General features: G+C 35.4%; 1 protein-coding gene across 2 annotated transcripts in view; it reads left to right on the top strand.

Annotated features, from left to right (window-relative positions):
- The window catches only part of BUB1B (BUB1 mitotic checkpoint serine/threonine kinase B), a 55057-nt gene that overhangs the window by 885 nt on the left and 37838 nt on the right, over positions 1-16334 (top strand). The window contains exons 2-6 of one of the 2 annotated variants that reach the window (XM_059890527.1): positions 2084-2128; positions 2286-2432; positions 7388-7447; positions 7835-7979; positions 11893-12089. In XM_059890527.1, coding sequence (XP_059746510.1) covers positions 2293-2432; positions 7388-7447; positions 7835-7979; positions 11893-12089 — 542 coding nt within the window. In that variant the 5' untranslated portion in view covers positions 2084-2128; positions 2286-2292. The remainder of the gene's footprint in view (positions 1-2083; positions 2129-2285; positions 2433-7387; positions 7448-7834; positions 7980-11892; positions 12090-16334) is intronic. The other variant, NM_001145173.1, reaches the window with a different exon arrangement.

The following is a 16334-nucleotide window of genomic DNA, read 5'->3' on the forward strand; positions in this document are numbered from 1 at the left end:
TCTGGATTGAAATTCTATGTGCGTTTTCATTAGGGGCTACACGGTACTTATGGGCTTCCTAGGTGGCGCAGTGGTATAGGATCTGCCTGCCAATACAAGAGACACAAGAGAGACTCGGGTTCGATCCCTGGGTTGGGAAGATCCTCTGAAGCAATAAATGGCAGCTCCAGTATTCTTGCCTGGAAAATTCCATGGACAGAGGAGCCTGGTAGGCTACACTCCATAGGGTCACAGAGAATCAGACACCACTGAGCACTACCACCACCACACAGTACTTAGATAAATGTCATTTTACGAGCTCTTTAATTCATGCAAAAGATATATATACTTTTTATTTTATATTGGAGTATAGCCGATTAACACTATTGTAATAGTTTCAGGTGGACAGCAAAAGGACTCAGCCATACATGTATCCATTCTCCCCTAAACTCCCCTCCTATCCGGAGTGCCACCTAACATTAAGCAGAGTTCCCTATGCAATAGGATAGGACCTTATTGGTTATCCATTTAAAATATAGTGATGTCATGCGAGATATATTTATTAACCACCTACAAAGTACTAGGTGTAACAAAAACACAAAAATCCCTATCCTTATGAAGCTTAAGTTCTGGGTGGGATGAGGGTAGGGAAAACAGGATAAATAAACTAAAAGGTAGATAGTGGTTGGTACAAAACAAACAAAACTGGGGAGGAGGAGGGTTGGTGCAATTTTTGATAGTTTTGAACAGAGGGCCTCACTGAAAAGGTGTTATTTGGATCAAGACTGGAAGGAAACTCAAGAGTTAGTCATGCATTGATCTGGGGGGAGAAGTACAAAGACTGAAGGTGAGAGTTGGGTGAGGCAGGGGCACTGGCTGAGTAATTGGAGCAGAATGAACCAGAGAATAAAAGGAAGTAAAAATGGTGAAGATGCAGGCATTGGAAGGACTTGGCTTTTGCTCTGTAGTTGAAAGTTATTGGAGGGTTTTGAGCAAAAGAAAGACATGATCTGACATGGGTTTAAACAGGATCACTTTGGCTGCAGTATCGAAAAGACTAAAGGTAGAAAAGGATGGAAGCAGAGAAACCAGTTTAGACATTATTTAAATAGTCCAGGCAAGAGAAGATGGTGGCTTGAGTCAGGCTGAAAACAGTGGAGATGCTGAGAAGAAGGCTTATTTCTGGATATGTTCTGGAGGTGGAACCAACAGGACTTGCTGGATGACTGGGGGCTGTGAGAGGGGTGTCTAGGTTGGCATTAAGATTTTTTACTTGAGAGCTGGATAAATGAAATTGCCATTTATTTGAGATGAGGGAAAAAGCAGGTCTTTGAGGAGGCAAGAGGAGAAGGGAGGGAGGAAGCAATCCCAGCTCAATTTTGGACATTTAACAGATATTTTAATTGCTATTGTAAGAGAAGAAATCTAGAAACCTCAATATTTATTCACTGCTTACTACTGTTAGATCCTGTGTTAGATCATGAGAATAGAAAAATAAATGACATGGCCCTTATATTTACACAAAATAGTTAAAAAGATAAGAGTAGTTACAACTTACATTATTAATCACTTACAGTTTGTTTTCCTGAAGGGAGTTTTTAGCTCTCGTCTAGACTGAGGTCACACAAAACTTTCACTTTATTTTTGAAAAATAGTGCCTGTCTGTCTCTGTTTTAAACGCAGAAATAGCATCTCTTGGCCAGAAGTAAACTTCTCTTCGAGGATTGTAGAGCTCTGAAGTTCAGAGTATATACCCTTTGTGGTGATTACCTCCAAAAAGCTTTTGCAGATTCCCCCCCATAGAATTGACATAATTGGAGGAGCCATTTATGACCAGTAAACTGTATTTTTGTCTGCTTCTACTCTGGGCAACCTATATATATAAACTTCAGCTTTAAGTAATCAGTTGAAACATGGGGTTAGTCTGATAAACACTTTGCTAATTTTAAATTAAACAAGGTGATGTATTCAGTGATAGGCATCAATCTGACTTTTGTCTACTTTGCCAAATTTATAATATTTTTTTCCCTTCTTTCTTCCTGTCATAAACTTTCTTCTTAGGATATTGCTCACAATACTGTAGCCATGTTCTCTCTTCCATTAGGTAATACTGCAGCCTTGAACTTGGAAACCAGGTCACAGATAGAAGGTTAGGAGTATAACATTAATAACACTACTAATCTGCTGGCCCACTGTATTTAACCCAAAGATCATGAATTATCACTTTTCTGAAAACATTTACAATAATCCAGTGTTGTAACAATTCAGTGTTAGTATGAGATTTACTTTTGTTTCTCTCTTCACAGTGACATCATGTCCTTGGAGGGAGATGAATGGGAGCTGAGTAAAGAAAATGTCCAACCTTTAAGGCAGGGGCGGATCATGTCCACACTTCAGGGAGCTCTGGCACAGCAAGAATCTGCCTGTAACACTACTCTTCAACAACAAAAACGGTATGTAGGATGGTTGGGGCTCCAACCAGTCATCATTCACCCCCAGCTGTGGTAGTTAATGTGGCCGTGGACCCATGCAGGATGGCATAAGGAGTGGAGTACTAAACTACTCTTCAAAAATTGGTAGTCTGAGAATCTGTTCCCCTCCTGCTTTCTTATCACACAACAGCTATCTAAAGATCCCCTCAAGCGCACTTAAGAAAAAGAGCTATAGGATTCCATTTCACTGGAGCAGCCAAACTCTTTATCAATAGAAATATTTCTCATACAGGGGTAACTGATAAGCAAAGCAGTATCATATTATAGTATTTACCAAAAGAATTATGTCATTCTGAATCCTGAAACAGAATTAACTCTTTGAGACTAATCAATTAATGAAATTGCTTCTTTGTGTTCTGAATACTGAGGGAGAGTGCATCTGTTTATCCTTTGTCTGTACTCAATTATAATGTTCTAGGAAACTATTTTTGAGAATGTGTGCAAAAGAAATAGTGGTCTCCAAAGAAAATGTAAGCCTTGGAGAAACTGAATTTAAGGAACTCAGGGTGATGAAAAGCTGAAAAATACCACTGTATTGTTCAATATAGTGAATGATAAAACTTGCTCTCCTTTGACAAATGTTTTGATAAATACACTTCTTTTCAAAAAGGTAAACTAAAGTATTGGTTTCTACCTGCAGTCTCGTGACCAAAAAATTCTTGTATTATCAGAAAATTATCATAATTTTGATCTAATGTAATGATTACCCTTGATCATCTCTTTGAATCTTTAAAAGCATTGGATTTTATGTTTTTGTTTCACAGATGGTGTTCTATTCTTAAATCTTTTTGATGACATTCTGTGACATTGTACTAGTTTTTCCACTTCACTAACTACTGTTCCTTTTTGCTTGTTGGCTTCCTACTTCATTTTACCTAAGTTTGTGTTCTTTGCCCTCTGTTCTCATTCCATATTCAAATTTTCCAGCATTATTTAACTACTGTCTACATCTCTTACTTGCCTTCTAAATATCTTTTTATCTTCCTGTAACATATGATGAGATAAATATTTCACTAGTGTATTAAATACTGAATCTCTTCTCTCATGTAGGACCTTCCTTTTTCTACTCCATTTTGATTAATGGTATGAATTAATCTGAATGATTAATTAATTCAGATTAATTAACCTGAATTACCTCACTGCTCTCTCATACTCACTGATTTAGTTGATTGCTAGGAATTGGTGATTTTTTTTTTAAAGATCTAATTATTATTATTATTTTAAACTTTTGACTGTGCTGGGTCTTTGTTGCTGTGTGCAGGCTTTCTCTAGTTGTGGTGAGCAGGGAGTACTTTTTGTTGCAGTGCGCAGGCTTCTCATTGAGGTGGCTTCTCTTGGCCACCTAGGCACATGGGCTTCAGTAGTTGTGACTCTCAGTCTAGTAGTTGTGGCGCACGGGTTTAGTTGCTCCAAGGCATGTAGGATCTTCTCAGAGCAGGGATCGAACTTGTGTCCCCTGCGTTGGCAAGAAGATTCTTAACCACTGGACTACCAGGGAAGCCCCTGATTTTTTTAAGTATAATTTGCATGCAGTGAAAGGCTCAAATTTTTAAGTATGCTTAGGTGATTTTGATACACATTTCAAGACAGAACATTTTTATTACCTCCGAAGATTCTCTCCTGCACCTTCCCAATCAATCTTCCCCTCCTCCATGAAGAAACCAGTGATCACATTTTTATCACCATAGGTTAGTTTTGTTTATTTTACTATATATAAATGGAATTATGCAGTACTTTCAATATATTTTTTAGGCATTTTCACGTTGCATGTATTTAGTAGATTGTTCCTTTTTTTTAACTGAGTAGTATTTCATTTGTTTATCCATCTATCAGTTGATGGACAAATGGATTCTTTCCAGTTATGTGTTTTGTGGGTAAAGCTGCTATTTACATTCTAGAGTAAGACTTTTTGTGGACATAGATTGTCATTTCTCTTGGAATAGCATTGCTAGGTCATAGAATAAGTGTTTGTTTTCCAAAAAGGTTGTAATATTTTACACTCCTATCAGACACGTATTAGAATCAACTTTCTCCAGATCCATTCCCATATTTAGTGTGGTGGTTTTTTTTTGTTTTTTTGTTTTTTTCATTTTAGCCATTCTGGTGGATGTGTAATAGTATCTCATGATGGTTTTACTTCCCATCTCCCAGGTGACTACTGAAGTGAGCACTTATTTATTTGTTTATTGGCCATTTATATATCTTCTTTTGTGATGCGTTTGTTCAGATATTTTGCCTTATTTTACAATTGGAAGATCCCCTGGAGGAGGGCATGACATCCCACTCCAGTATTCTTGCCTGAAGAATCCCCATGGACAGAGGAGCTTGGTGGTCTACAGTTCATGGGGTCGAAAAGAGTTGGACATGACTGAGCATCTAAGAATAGGACTGAAAGAGTTCTTTATGTAGTCTGTATACAAGTCCCTTATCAAATATATGTGTTAAAATATTTTCTCCCAGTTCATGGCTATCTATTTTCTTGGTATTTTTTGACAAGCCGAAGTTTTTAATTTTGATGTCTGATTAATTAGTGTTTTTCTTTTAGTACCTTTTGTGTCTCCTCTAGGAAATCTTTGCCTGCCTAAAAGGTCCTTTTTTCTGAAAAAAGGAAAATATCCTGTCATTTTTTTTTCTCCTAGTAGCTATGTTTTAGCTTTTATGTTTAAGTCTGTGATTCATCTTAAATTTGTCCTTGTGCATGGCGTGAGGTTAGAATAAAAGGTCTTATGCTTCCGTCCCTACCCTCATATGCCTATCTGCCTTCAGTTGTTGAAGAGAGTTTTTTGTCTTTCCCCATTAAATTGCTTTGGGGCTTTTGTCAAAAATCATTTGGTTGTGTATGTGTGGATCATTTCTAGACTCTATTCTGTTCCACTGATCTAACTGTCTACCTTTTCATCAGTTGTATGTTGTCTTGATTAGCTTTATATAATAAGACTTGAAGTCAGAATAAGTTCTCCACTTGTTCTTTTTCAAAATTCTTTCAGCTATTATTGGTCCTTTGCTTTTCCAAATTTTAAAATCATTGTGTCAGTTTCTAGAAAAGAGACTGCTAGGATTTGAATTGGATTGCATTGAATCCATAGATAAATTTGGAGGTTTGTTGATTTTTATCAATAGTGTCTTGAATTTTTTTTTTCATTATTTCATTATCTTATACTTAAATCACCATTTTAGTCACACAATTGTGGCCCCTTTTCTAATTTCTCCTATTCTTATACTGTTGTTATCAAACAGGGTTCTTGGATTCTTTAATCAATAGAAATTGATAAGAGGCCAGACAAGACATTCAAGCAAGGCTTTACTGGGACTAGAGCTGCAGGGAGCAAAAACAAGTAACAGGTTCCCTTGCTTGCTTCCTGAACATGGGCCAACTGGTGCCCTAAAGGGAATGAGGGTAGCGGTGGGTCCAAGGTTTGGGCTGGAGGGGTGGCTCGGGTGATCTGCCCACCCCCTTGGTTTTGCTGTATGCAGGGATCATACTGCAGTACCCTGCTTTTGCTCTGGACACCTTAGAAGCAGCAGTTGAGTTTTTGGACTTTTTGTATCTTGTTCAAAATTTGTTCCAGCTGTGTTCATGTACACAGTTATTTTTAACTCCCTTATACTTTCTTTATATTCTCTTGCTCCAGAAAACATTTCTCCAGGTACAAGCACTGTAGCCAAGGGTCCCAGGTCTCAGCCTTTTTCAGTGTTACCTGATTAATCTTCTTGAAATCTTTACTTACCATATTCAAGATACTCTCCAACTGAAGAACCAGTACTGGCTTGAACAGGCAGAATCCAAGCTCTTTAAATTTGCATTTAAAGCATTCTCTTACCTCTCTAGATATCTCCATTTATTCCCAATACTGACTCTATGTTATAGCTGGATAAGCTCTCTGATTTTGACAACTGTATTCAATACTGATTTCTCTCTCTCTTGGAAAACTCTCTTTTTCTTTGAAATCTTATGTTTCCTTCAGAGTCCCACCTTCTACAACTGCTTCTATAACGCCTCCTTTTGACATCATGAAGCCTTTACTATCAATTCTTGGCAGTTGTAATATACTGCTCTGTATTGTTAATTTTTCATTTATGTACTGTCTTTCTTATTAGAGTTTAAGGGTCTTTTGTGTCAGGGACTACTCTTATTCTTTATGTTAAACATAATCCCTTATACAGTTATTATTGATAAATTGTTTATTTAAATTGTGGTTTATTACATAATACTTCCCCTCTATTCTGACTGGTCAATCTTTAACTTCATCTTAGCCCTCTGCCTTTGTAAGCACTTTATAAAGTCGTATTTCACACTTTCTCTGAAACATTCCTCCAATTTTTATATGGTCTAATTCTTCTTTGACTAATGTTATCCATGGAATTTCTCTGTAAGAGTCTTATTTCTGGGTATATATTTATGTGTGTGTATATATTTAGCTTCTTCAGTACTATCATATGCATATAAAGGTAGTGGGTGTCATTTATTGAGTACTTAACTACTTACTTTGTTAAACACTTTACACTTAAGACTAATCAACCTAATAAGATAGATCATATTATTATCCCCATTTTACAGATGAGGTAACTGAAAGCAGAGTTTAAGTAGCTTTTCTAATGTCAGTTAGTGATTAGTGGAGCTGCACTGGAACCTTGGGAGTCTTGTTCCAGAGCTTTAAATGCTGTGTAATAGTGCTTTTCTATAAGTTGTCTTGAAATTTCTCTAATTTCTTCATATTTTGTCTCTCCAGTTATGTTATCAAACAGAATCCTGATTATTTCTATTCTTTTTCTTTCTGTTTAACAAGCTCTCAAACTCCAATACATTTATCTAGATTGATATTAAATACTTAATAATGAATAAAAATAAAGGTGACACTTGTTCATTTGGCTGTTATCACTATTGCTTATGCTAACATTTTCTGTTTAAATTTCAGAGCATTTGAATCTGAAATTCGATTTTATGCTGGAAATGACCCTCTGGATGTTTGGGATAGGTGAGTCTTTTTTATTTAACAGGGCAATAGAAACTCAATAGATGGAGTTCTTTTAGCTATGCTTCTCAAACTGGGTTGTGTGAAGCAGTGTGTTAGAGTAGAGAGTAGTGTTTTTGAGACACAAAGAAGCAGAATAATCATAGTGTATCTTCCTGAGGTGTGACTGTGAGCTATACCCGTCTGCCACCATCCTCATTTTTTCCCACAGGTACATATTAGCAATATTTAGAAAAGTTTGAGAGATACAGGTTTAGGACATGTCACTGAAAAACTCTAAATAAACATTGTCAACATATTAGATATTTCTACTTTGAAAAGTCCAGAATGGATCTTGGAACAAGACATGTTAAACTTGAAAAATAATTCATTTCCTCTCTTCCTATTCAGATATATTAACTGGACAGAGCAAAACTATCCTCAGGGCGGGAAGGAAAGCAATATGTCAACATTACTAGAAAGAGCTGTAGAAGCACTACAAGGAGAAAAACGATATTATAATGATCCTCGATTTCTTAGTCTCTGGCTTAAGCTGGTAAGTCTTTCTGAAGTGCCATCTGAGTTTAAAATATTAAATTAAGAGATTTTTCTCTATAGGTATCTTATACATCCAAAAACTGAGCTGTTCAGTAGATACTAAACATTCCATAAATACTCAATATTTGTTAAATTGTTTCCATCTAGAGATGCATTTTACTATATTTTTTTTAACCCATTAAAAGTGATCATAAGGCCATATCTGGCCATATCATAAGGCCAGATAAGATCATCTCTCTCTGTAGGAATGGGTTATTTATCGATTTTAATCATCATTAGTCCATGCAGCTGTACTTGGGGAGGACATATAGGAACCAGCACGTGGTAGGTAGTAGTACAGTTGTTTGGGAAAAGCTTTTGTAGGTGATTCTGCTGTTCCTTTCTTCCATTTTTTGAATCATCACCATAAAAAAAAGTGTTGTTTATATTTTATCTATCTTTCATTTTTTTTCATTTAGTATGTTGCTATAATTAAAACTATTGACCTGACCACTTTGTACTGTCTTACTTGACATGTAGTTCTTTTAAGAACACTTTTGAGGATTTTTTATGAAAACATCTTTATAAAAATGATGACCAGAGTTTCTTAGACATTAACTCTTCTCTTTTATTCTAAAAGAGATTAGAGAAAAGCAACTGGGGACTTCCTGGTGGTCCAGTGGTTAAGAATCTACCTTCCAATGCAGGGGACACAGTTTCAATCCCTGGTTGGAGAACTGAGATCCCACAGGCCATGGGGCAACAAAGCCCACACACGACAACTACTGAGCCTGCACACCACAACTCGAGAGAAGCCCACACGTCTCAAAAAAAGACCACCTAACCCAACCCAGACCTGATGCAGCCAAAAATAAATAAATAAATAATTCTTTTAAAAAAAGGAAAAATGCCAAGTGGTAAATATTTAGAATAGAATTTTAAGTGATAGAATTAGATATTGGATAAAAACTTTAAATAAAATATATAAAAAATTAAAAATAAGTAGTCAAGTAATTCTAAATAATAGACTATTTTCAACAATCATTGTAATATGATGAAATACCAACATTGGAAATTAATAAGTTTTCTGGCTAAAATATATCTCCATATTTCTGGCTAAAATATAATAAAATAATTATTAATATAGTTAAATGAATCTTGAAGACATAATTATCTTGATTTCTGCAGGTCATTTGACATATCTTGGCATCCTTATGTAAGTTGGTGACATTACCTTAGGGATAGTAGTTATGGGAATTTATAAGAAAGGGTGGCACACAAAGAATGCTAAACAGATTTGTTAGTATGGAGACTGTGGTTCCTGATGGTGTACCAATAGATTTTGTTGTTCATTCTATATATAATATTCTTATATGTGACTTATTAGAAGGTTGAACTAAATAAACCTCTAAAGTGACATTTAATCCCAGGTTTCTATGATTATATTTAGTTGGGGCTATTAAAAGTAGTAATTGGAATAATTTCTCTGTTCACTTGTGTTAACCCAATGTTTATAGTGAAGAGTAATGATTATCATAGAGTAAAAAGCATAATCTAAACCAGTGCTCCTGAAAGAATGATCTGTAGACTGTTCAAGGTAAATACAAAAATTGAGAGTAAGCGTTTAGAAATGTTATTAACAATTTAATGTTGTGCATCTATGCACATCATTTTTCTTGTAACTTCTATTTTTATTGTCTTTTTAAAAAATATCAGTCAACAATGCAATGAAAACTTTTAAACACACACGCCTAAAACTGTCCCCTTCACCGCAGGTAATTGGAAAAGCACTGGTCTAGATAACCCTCAAGTTCAACATTTAAAAAAAAAAAAAAACTGCCCCCTTCACCACAGGTAATTGGAAAACACTGGTCTAGATAACCCTCAAATTCAACATTAAAAAAAAATAAAAACCCTCAAATTCAAATTATTAGTCCTAGAGTGATCAGCAGTAATCTCTAAACTTTATACCTGGGAAACAAGGTGCATATTAAATTATTTTGCTCTCTTTCTTAGTCTAAAGGAATAAAGATGGGTTCCTCAAACTACTCTTTTGCTTTGCAGAAAGTTTTTTCCAGTCATTTTTATAAAGAATAACTAAAATCTAGCTAAGGAAAAATTTGTTCTTAGAAAATATCCAGTATTTTTAGTTAAAAGTTTAAAATGGTTTTAATTTGGCTTTTTAAGAGTTACCAGAAAGATATGTTTAATAATTTTTGAATCGATTAATCTAACCATCTTATCCTTTTATTTATTTCTTAAGTGATCTTATTCAGCACTCTAGAATAACCCAAACTGTATTCAGTGCCCCATGCTGCACCACAGCTATTCAGAAAACCATTACTGAAGTGCAGTCAATTTTAAACTTTATTTATGTAGTAATAGATATCAAGGACTTGCTCTTACAGTGATAAACATTGAGAATTATTACTTTGCTTGAAATATCATCACATGTGGGAAAACATCTCTAATTTGAATAAGCAGAAAAACTCCATTACTGAATTACTGTGAAATTAAACTATAAGATACTAATGGATTTTGTTAAAGATATAAATGGAACATTTCATTTTTTTCTACTAGACCGTGGGTAGGGACTGGAATGTAGTAGAGAGCAATGTTTTCTGCCTTTGTGGAACTTACTTTATTGAGAAAGACAGATGGGTTAAGTCTAACAGGAGAGAAAGAGGGAAAGTGTTGAGATGTATGGTAAAACATACGAGGCAGACTAAACCAAGGCTACGCAATCAGGAACAGAAAGATATGAATGAAAATACATGTAGTAAATGAACAGGAGAAAATATTATCCTCTGCAGTAGTAAAAGAACTCTTAATGAGAACACTGAAATGTTATTTTTATATGAAAGTAGAAACTTTTAAAAATAAATATTAGCTATGAAATTATGTTTGGAAATAACTACTAACATTTTAAATTTGTATAACCATCTTAGAAAGCAATTTACTTTTTAACATAGTTCCACTTATAGGAATTTATCTTAAGGGAATAATGTAAAATGTGAAAGGCAATATGCTTAAAGGTATTCATTACACAGTTATTTACAATTGGGAAAAATTAGAAGTGGTTTGTCCAAAAAATAAGGGAATAGTTAAATGATGAAAGATCTACTAGATGGAACATTGTTCACCTGTTCAAAAATATTAATTAAGTAGCAGCATGGAAAAATGAATGATGCACAGTTAAATGGAATAAAATATTTAATTATGATTAAAACTATAAAATGACAAAAATCTTTTTATCCTGTGGAAAAATGATATATGTTCCTTTTTTTCCTCAAGAGAAAAATAAAGACTGAAAAAATATATCAAACTTGTGAGTGGTGTGGGATTTTACTGATCCCTTCCCTTTCCCTTTTTGCTGCTCGAATTATCTGTATTGTAGCTGGTCTTAATAAGGTCCCTTTTAAAATACAGATTTGACCGTGTCATTTCTTAGCTCTCCTACCCCAACACATATAACATTGACTATCAGGTATATTTACAATTGATGAGCTTGACTTTCAAGCCTGGTCACACCTTTTTTCCTCAAACTTCTATCTAGCCTACACCTCCACAAATTTAGTCTTCAGTGTCTTTGCTTATGCTTTTTCCTCTGCCTAGAGTGCACTTCATTTCCCACTCTTTACCTTATATAAGTCTATTTCTCCTTAAGGGCCACACTCAAATGTCATGCATTCTTGAAAGCTTTCTTCCCCATTTCTTTTTCTTACAAATTAATTCCTTACTTTTGTCAGGTAAGGGATTAGTGTAAATGTGTTTTAGGTCCTCCCAATATATTCCTTATAATCTTGTGTTATAATAATAGATAATATTTTTTTCAGTGCAGAAACTACATATTGTATCTCCAGTGACTGGCACATAACAGACAAAATGTGAAGAAAAATTGGTTAACTGCTAATGCTTTTAATTTGTTACAGGGGCATTTATGCAATGAACCTTTGGATATGTACAGTTATTTACATAACCAAGGAATTGGCATTTCACTTGCTCAGTTTTATATCTCATGGGCTGAAGAATATGAAGCTAGAGAAAACTTTAAGAAAGCAGATCTGATATTTCAAGAAGGTATTGAACAGAAGGCTGAACCACTGGAAAGACTGCAGTCCCAGCACAGGTAAACTTCCTCTCTGCAGCTTTTTGTAACTCTTTAATAGATACAAAAAGTTGTTTTGCATCTGAATAAAGTGCTCTCTGTGGATTGGCAAGTTAATTTCATTACTATTTGGTTTTTTAAAAGACAATATTTCAATATTTTCTATTTAATATACAGTAAAATATAGTCTTTGATGTACAGTTCTGTATGTTTTCACAAGTAAATAGAAACATGTAACCATTATCATCATTAAGATATAGTTGAATTATTTCATCACTCCATAGAATTCCCATATTCTGTCCCTTTGTGGTCAACACCTACTCACAGTCCCAACCTCTGGCAACCACTGATCTATTCTCCAGCCCTATAGTTTAGACTTTTCCATAATATCATGTCAGTGGAATCATATAGTATATAGTCTTTTGATTCGGGCTGCTTTCATTTAGCATAATGCATTTGAGTTGTAAGAGTTCTTTATTCTGAATACAAGTCTTTTGTCAGATGAATGATTCATAAACCTTTCTCCCAGCTTAATTCTGGAAGTGACTTTTACAGTACAGAAGTTTTTAATTTTGAAGAAGTTTAATTTATCAATTATTTCTTGTATGGGTTGTGCTTTTGGTATATCTAAGAATTTCATCTAGCTGAAGGTCACAAAGATTTTTCTCCTGTGTTTTTATCCTGAAATGTTATAGTTTTACTTTTTGTTTTTAAATTTGTGATCCATTTTGAGTTAATTTTTGTAGAAGGTATTAAGGTTCTTTTTTTTTTTACCTATGAGCCTTATTTATTCACGTGCCTTTTGTTGAAAAGGTTTTCTCCATTGAAGTACCTTTGCATTTTTGTCAAAAATCAGGTGATCATATTTGTGTAGGTTTATTTGTTACTCTGTTTTCTCTTTTGATCTTAATGTCTATCATTGGTATATATTACCCTTATCTGGATTGCTGAAGAGTTATAGTAAGTCTGGAAATCAGTTAATTGTTCTTTTTAACTCTTCTACTTCATTTGACTTTCTGTATAAATTCTAGAATCACCTTTCTAGGATTTTGATTAGTATTATGCATGAACAAGATGTATTTCTCCATTTATTTAGATCTTTTATTTCTTTGAATAGGCTTTGGTAGTTTTTGTCTTTCAAGGACTTGGTCCGCTTCATCTAAGTGATGAGTTAGTAGGCATAGAGGTGTTCATAGTATTCCTTTATTATCTTTTTAATGTCTATAGGTTAGGTAGTGACCTTCCTTCTTTGTTTTTTCATATTGATAATCCTGATACTGGTCCTCTGGTTTATCAGTTTCTATTGATCTTTTTAGGAAATCAGCTTTTGCTTCCATTGATTTTTTAATCTTAATTGATACTCTGCTCCTGATTTTATTAATTTCTGCTCTTTATTATTTCCTTCTTTGTGCTTACTTTGGGTTTAACTTGCCCCTTTTCTAATTTAAGGTGACACTTAGAGCACTGTTTTCTAGAGCTTTTTTTCCTAATATAAAAGATTTCTGTCTAAGCACTGCTTTAGCTGTATCCCACAGATTTTGATAATAATACTATATTTTCATTTTCATTCAGTTCAAAATATTTTCTAATTTTCCTTATGTCTTCCTTTTGATCCATGGGATATATAGAAGTGTGTTATTAGGAAATGTTTGGAGATTTTTCAGACATCTCCCTGCTACTGATTTCTAGTTTAATTCCATTATGGTTAGAGAACATAACTTGTATGGTTTCAAGTCTTTCTAATTTATTAAGGTTCACTCTATGGCCCAGAATATGTGAATGTTTTGTGTACACCTGAAAAATGTGTTTTCTGCTATTTTGGAATAAAATATTTTATAAATGTCACTCTTAGGTCAAGTAGATTGGTAGTCAGTTCTGGTCTTCTTTATCCTTGCTGACTTTCTGTTTACTTATTCTGTCAATTACTGAGAGAGGAATCTTGAAGTCTCTTTTATTGTGGGGTTTTTTTTGTGGGATTTTCTTTTTCTTTTTTTTCCCACACAGCCTGTGGGATCTTTGTTCCCCTTCCAGGAACTGAACCTGGGCCCTCGAAAATGAGAGTTCAGAGTCCTAACCACTGGACCACCAGGGAATTCCCTCTTTTATTGTGAATTTATCTCTTCTTTGAGCTCCTGTCAGCCTTGCTACATATATTTTGAAGTTCTATTAAGTAAATACACATTTAGAATTGATCCCTTTATCATCATATAATGTTCATCTTTATCCCTGATCATACTTTTTCTGAAGTCAGCTTGATCTGATATTAATATAGTCAGTCCAGCTTTCTTTAGTTTTCATGATATGTCTTTTCCTTTCTTTACTTTTTTTCCTAACAGTTTTAAAGGTATGCAACCATTGCCACAATCTAATTTTAAACATTTTTAACATCCCAAAATGAATTCCATACTTACTATTATTCCACAGAACTGGAAAAGGTCAGTTTTCATTCCAATCCCAAAGAAAGGCAATGCCAAAGAATGTTCAAACTACCACACAATTGCACTCTTCTCACATGCTAGCAAAGTAATACTCAGATTTCTCCAAGCTAGGCAGTTGCGACCCACTCCAATACTCTTGCCTGGAAAATCCCGTGGACGGAGGAGCCTGGTAGGCTGCAGTCCATGGGGTCGCTAAGAGTCGGGCATGACTGAGCGACTTCACTTTCATGCATCGGAGACGGAAATGGCAACCCACTCCAGTGTTCTTGCCTAGGGAATCCCAGGGACAGGGGTGCCTAGTGGGCTGCTGTCTATGGGGTCGCACAGAGTCGGACACGACTGAAGCGACTTAGCAGCAGCAGCAGCAGGCTTCAACAGTACGTGAACCAAGAACTTCCAGATGTTCAAGCTGGATTTAGAAAAGGCAGAGGAACCAGACATCAAATTGCCAACATTTGTTGGATCATAGAAAAAGCAAGAGAATTCCAGAAAAACATCTACTTACGCTTCACTGACTATGCTAAAGCCTTTGACTCTGTGGATCACAACAAACTGGAAAATTCTGAAAAAGATGGGAATACCAGACCACCTTACCTGCCTCCTGAGAAATCTGTATGCAGGTCAAGAAGCAACAGTTAGAACCAGACATAGAACAACAGACTGGTTCCAAATTGGGAAAGGAGTACGTCAAGGCTGTATATTGTCACCGTGCTTATTTAACTTATATGCAGAGTACATCATGTGAAATGCCGGGCTGGATGAAGCACAAGCTGGAATCAAGATGGTCAGGAGAAATAGCAATAACGTGAAATATGCAAAAGACACTACGCTTATGGCAGAAAGTGAAGAAGAACTAAAGAGGCTTTTGATGAAAGTGAAAGAGGAGAGTGAAAAAGCTGGCTTAAAACTCAACATTCAGAAAACTAAGATCACGGCACCCAGTCCCATCACTTCATGGCAAATAGATGGAGAAACAATGGAAACAGTGACAGACTTTATTTTCTTGGGCTCCAGAATCACTGCAGATGGTGACTGCAGCCATGAAATTAAAAGACACTTGCCCTGAAGATAAGCTATGACCAACCTAGACAGTATATTAAAAAGCAGAGACATTACTTTGCCAACAAAGATCCATATAGTAAAAGCTATGGTTTTTCCAGTAGTCATGTATATGGATGTGAGAGTTGGACTATAAAGAAAGCTGAGCACCGAAAAATTGATGCTTTTGAACTGTGGTGTGGGAGAAGACTCTTGAAAGTCTCTTGGACTGCAAGGAGATCAAACCAGTCAATCCTAAAGGAAATCAGTCCTGAATATTAATTGGAAGAACTGATGCTGAAGCTCCAATACTCAGGCCACCTGATACAAAGAAGTGACTCGTTGGAAAAGACCTGATGCTGGGAAAGATTGAAGGTAGAAGAAGGGGATGACAGTGGATGAAATGGTTGGATGGCATCACCAACTTAATGGACATGAGTTTGAGCACGCTCCCGGAGTTGGTGATGGACAGGGAAGCCTGGCCTGGTGCAGTCCATGGGGTTCCAAAGAGTCAGCTACAATTGAGCAACTGAACTGAACTGAACTGATTAGCAGTGACTCTCCATTCCCTCTCAATCCAGTTCCAGGCAACCATTAATCTGCTTTCTCTCTCTGGGTTTCCCTATTCTGGACATTGCACATAAATGGAATCCTACGTTATGTGGTCTTTTGTGACTGGCTTCTTTCACTTACCGTATAGATGAACATAGTTGTGGCATATATCAGTATTTCGTTTTTATTGCTGAATAATATGTCATTCTATAGATACAGTGCGTGACTTATCCATTCA

Source organism: Bos taurus, chromosome 10, assembly GCF_002263795.3.
Source record: "Bos taurus isolate L1 Dominette 01449 registration number 42190680 breed Hereford chromosome 10, ARS-UCD2.0, whole genome shotgun sequence".
Classification (NCBI taxonomy): domain Eukaryota; kingdom Metazoa; phylum Chordata; class Mammalia; order Artiodactyla; family Bovidae; genus Bos; species Bos taurus.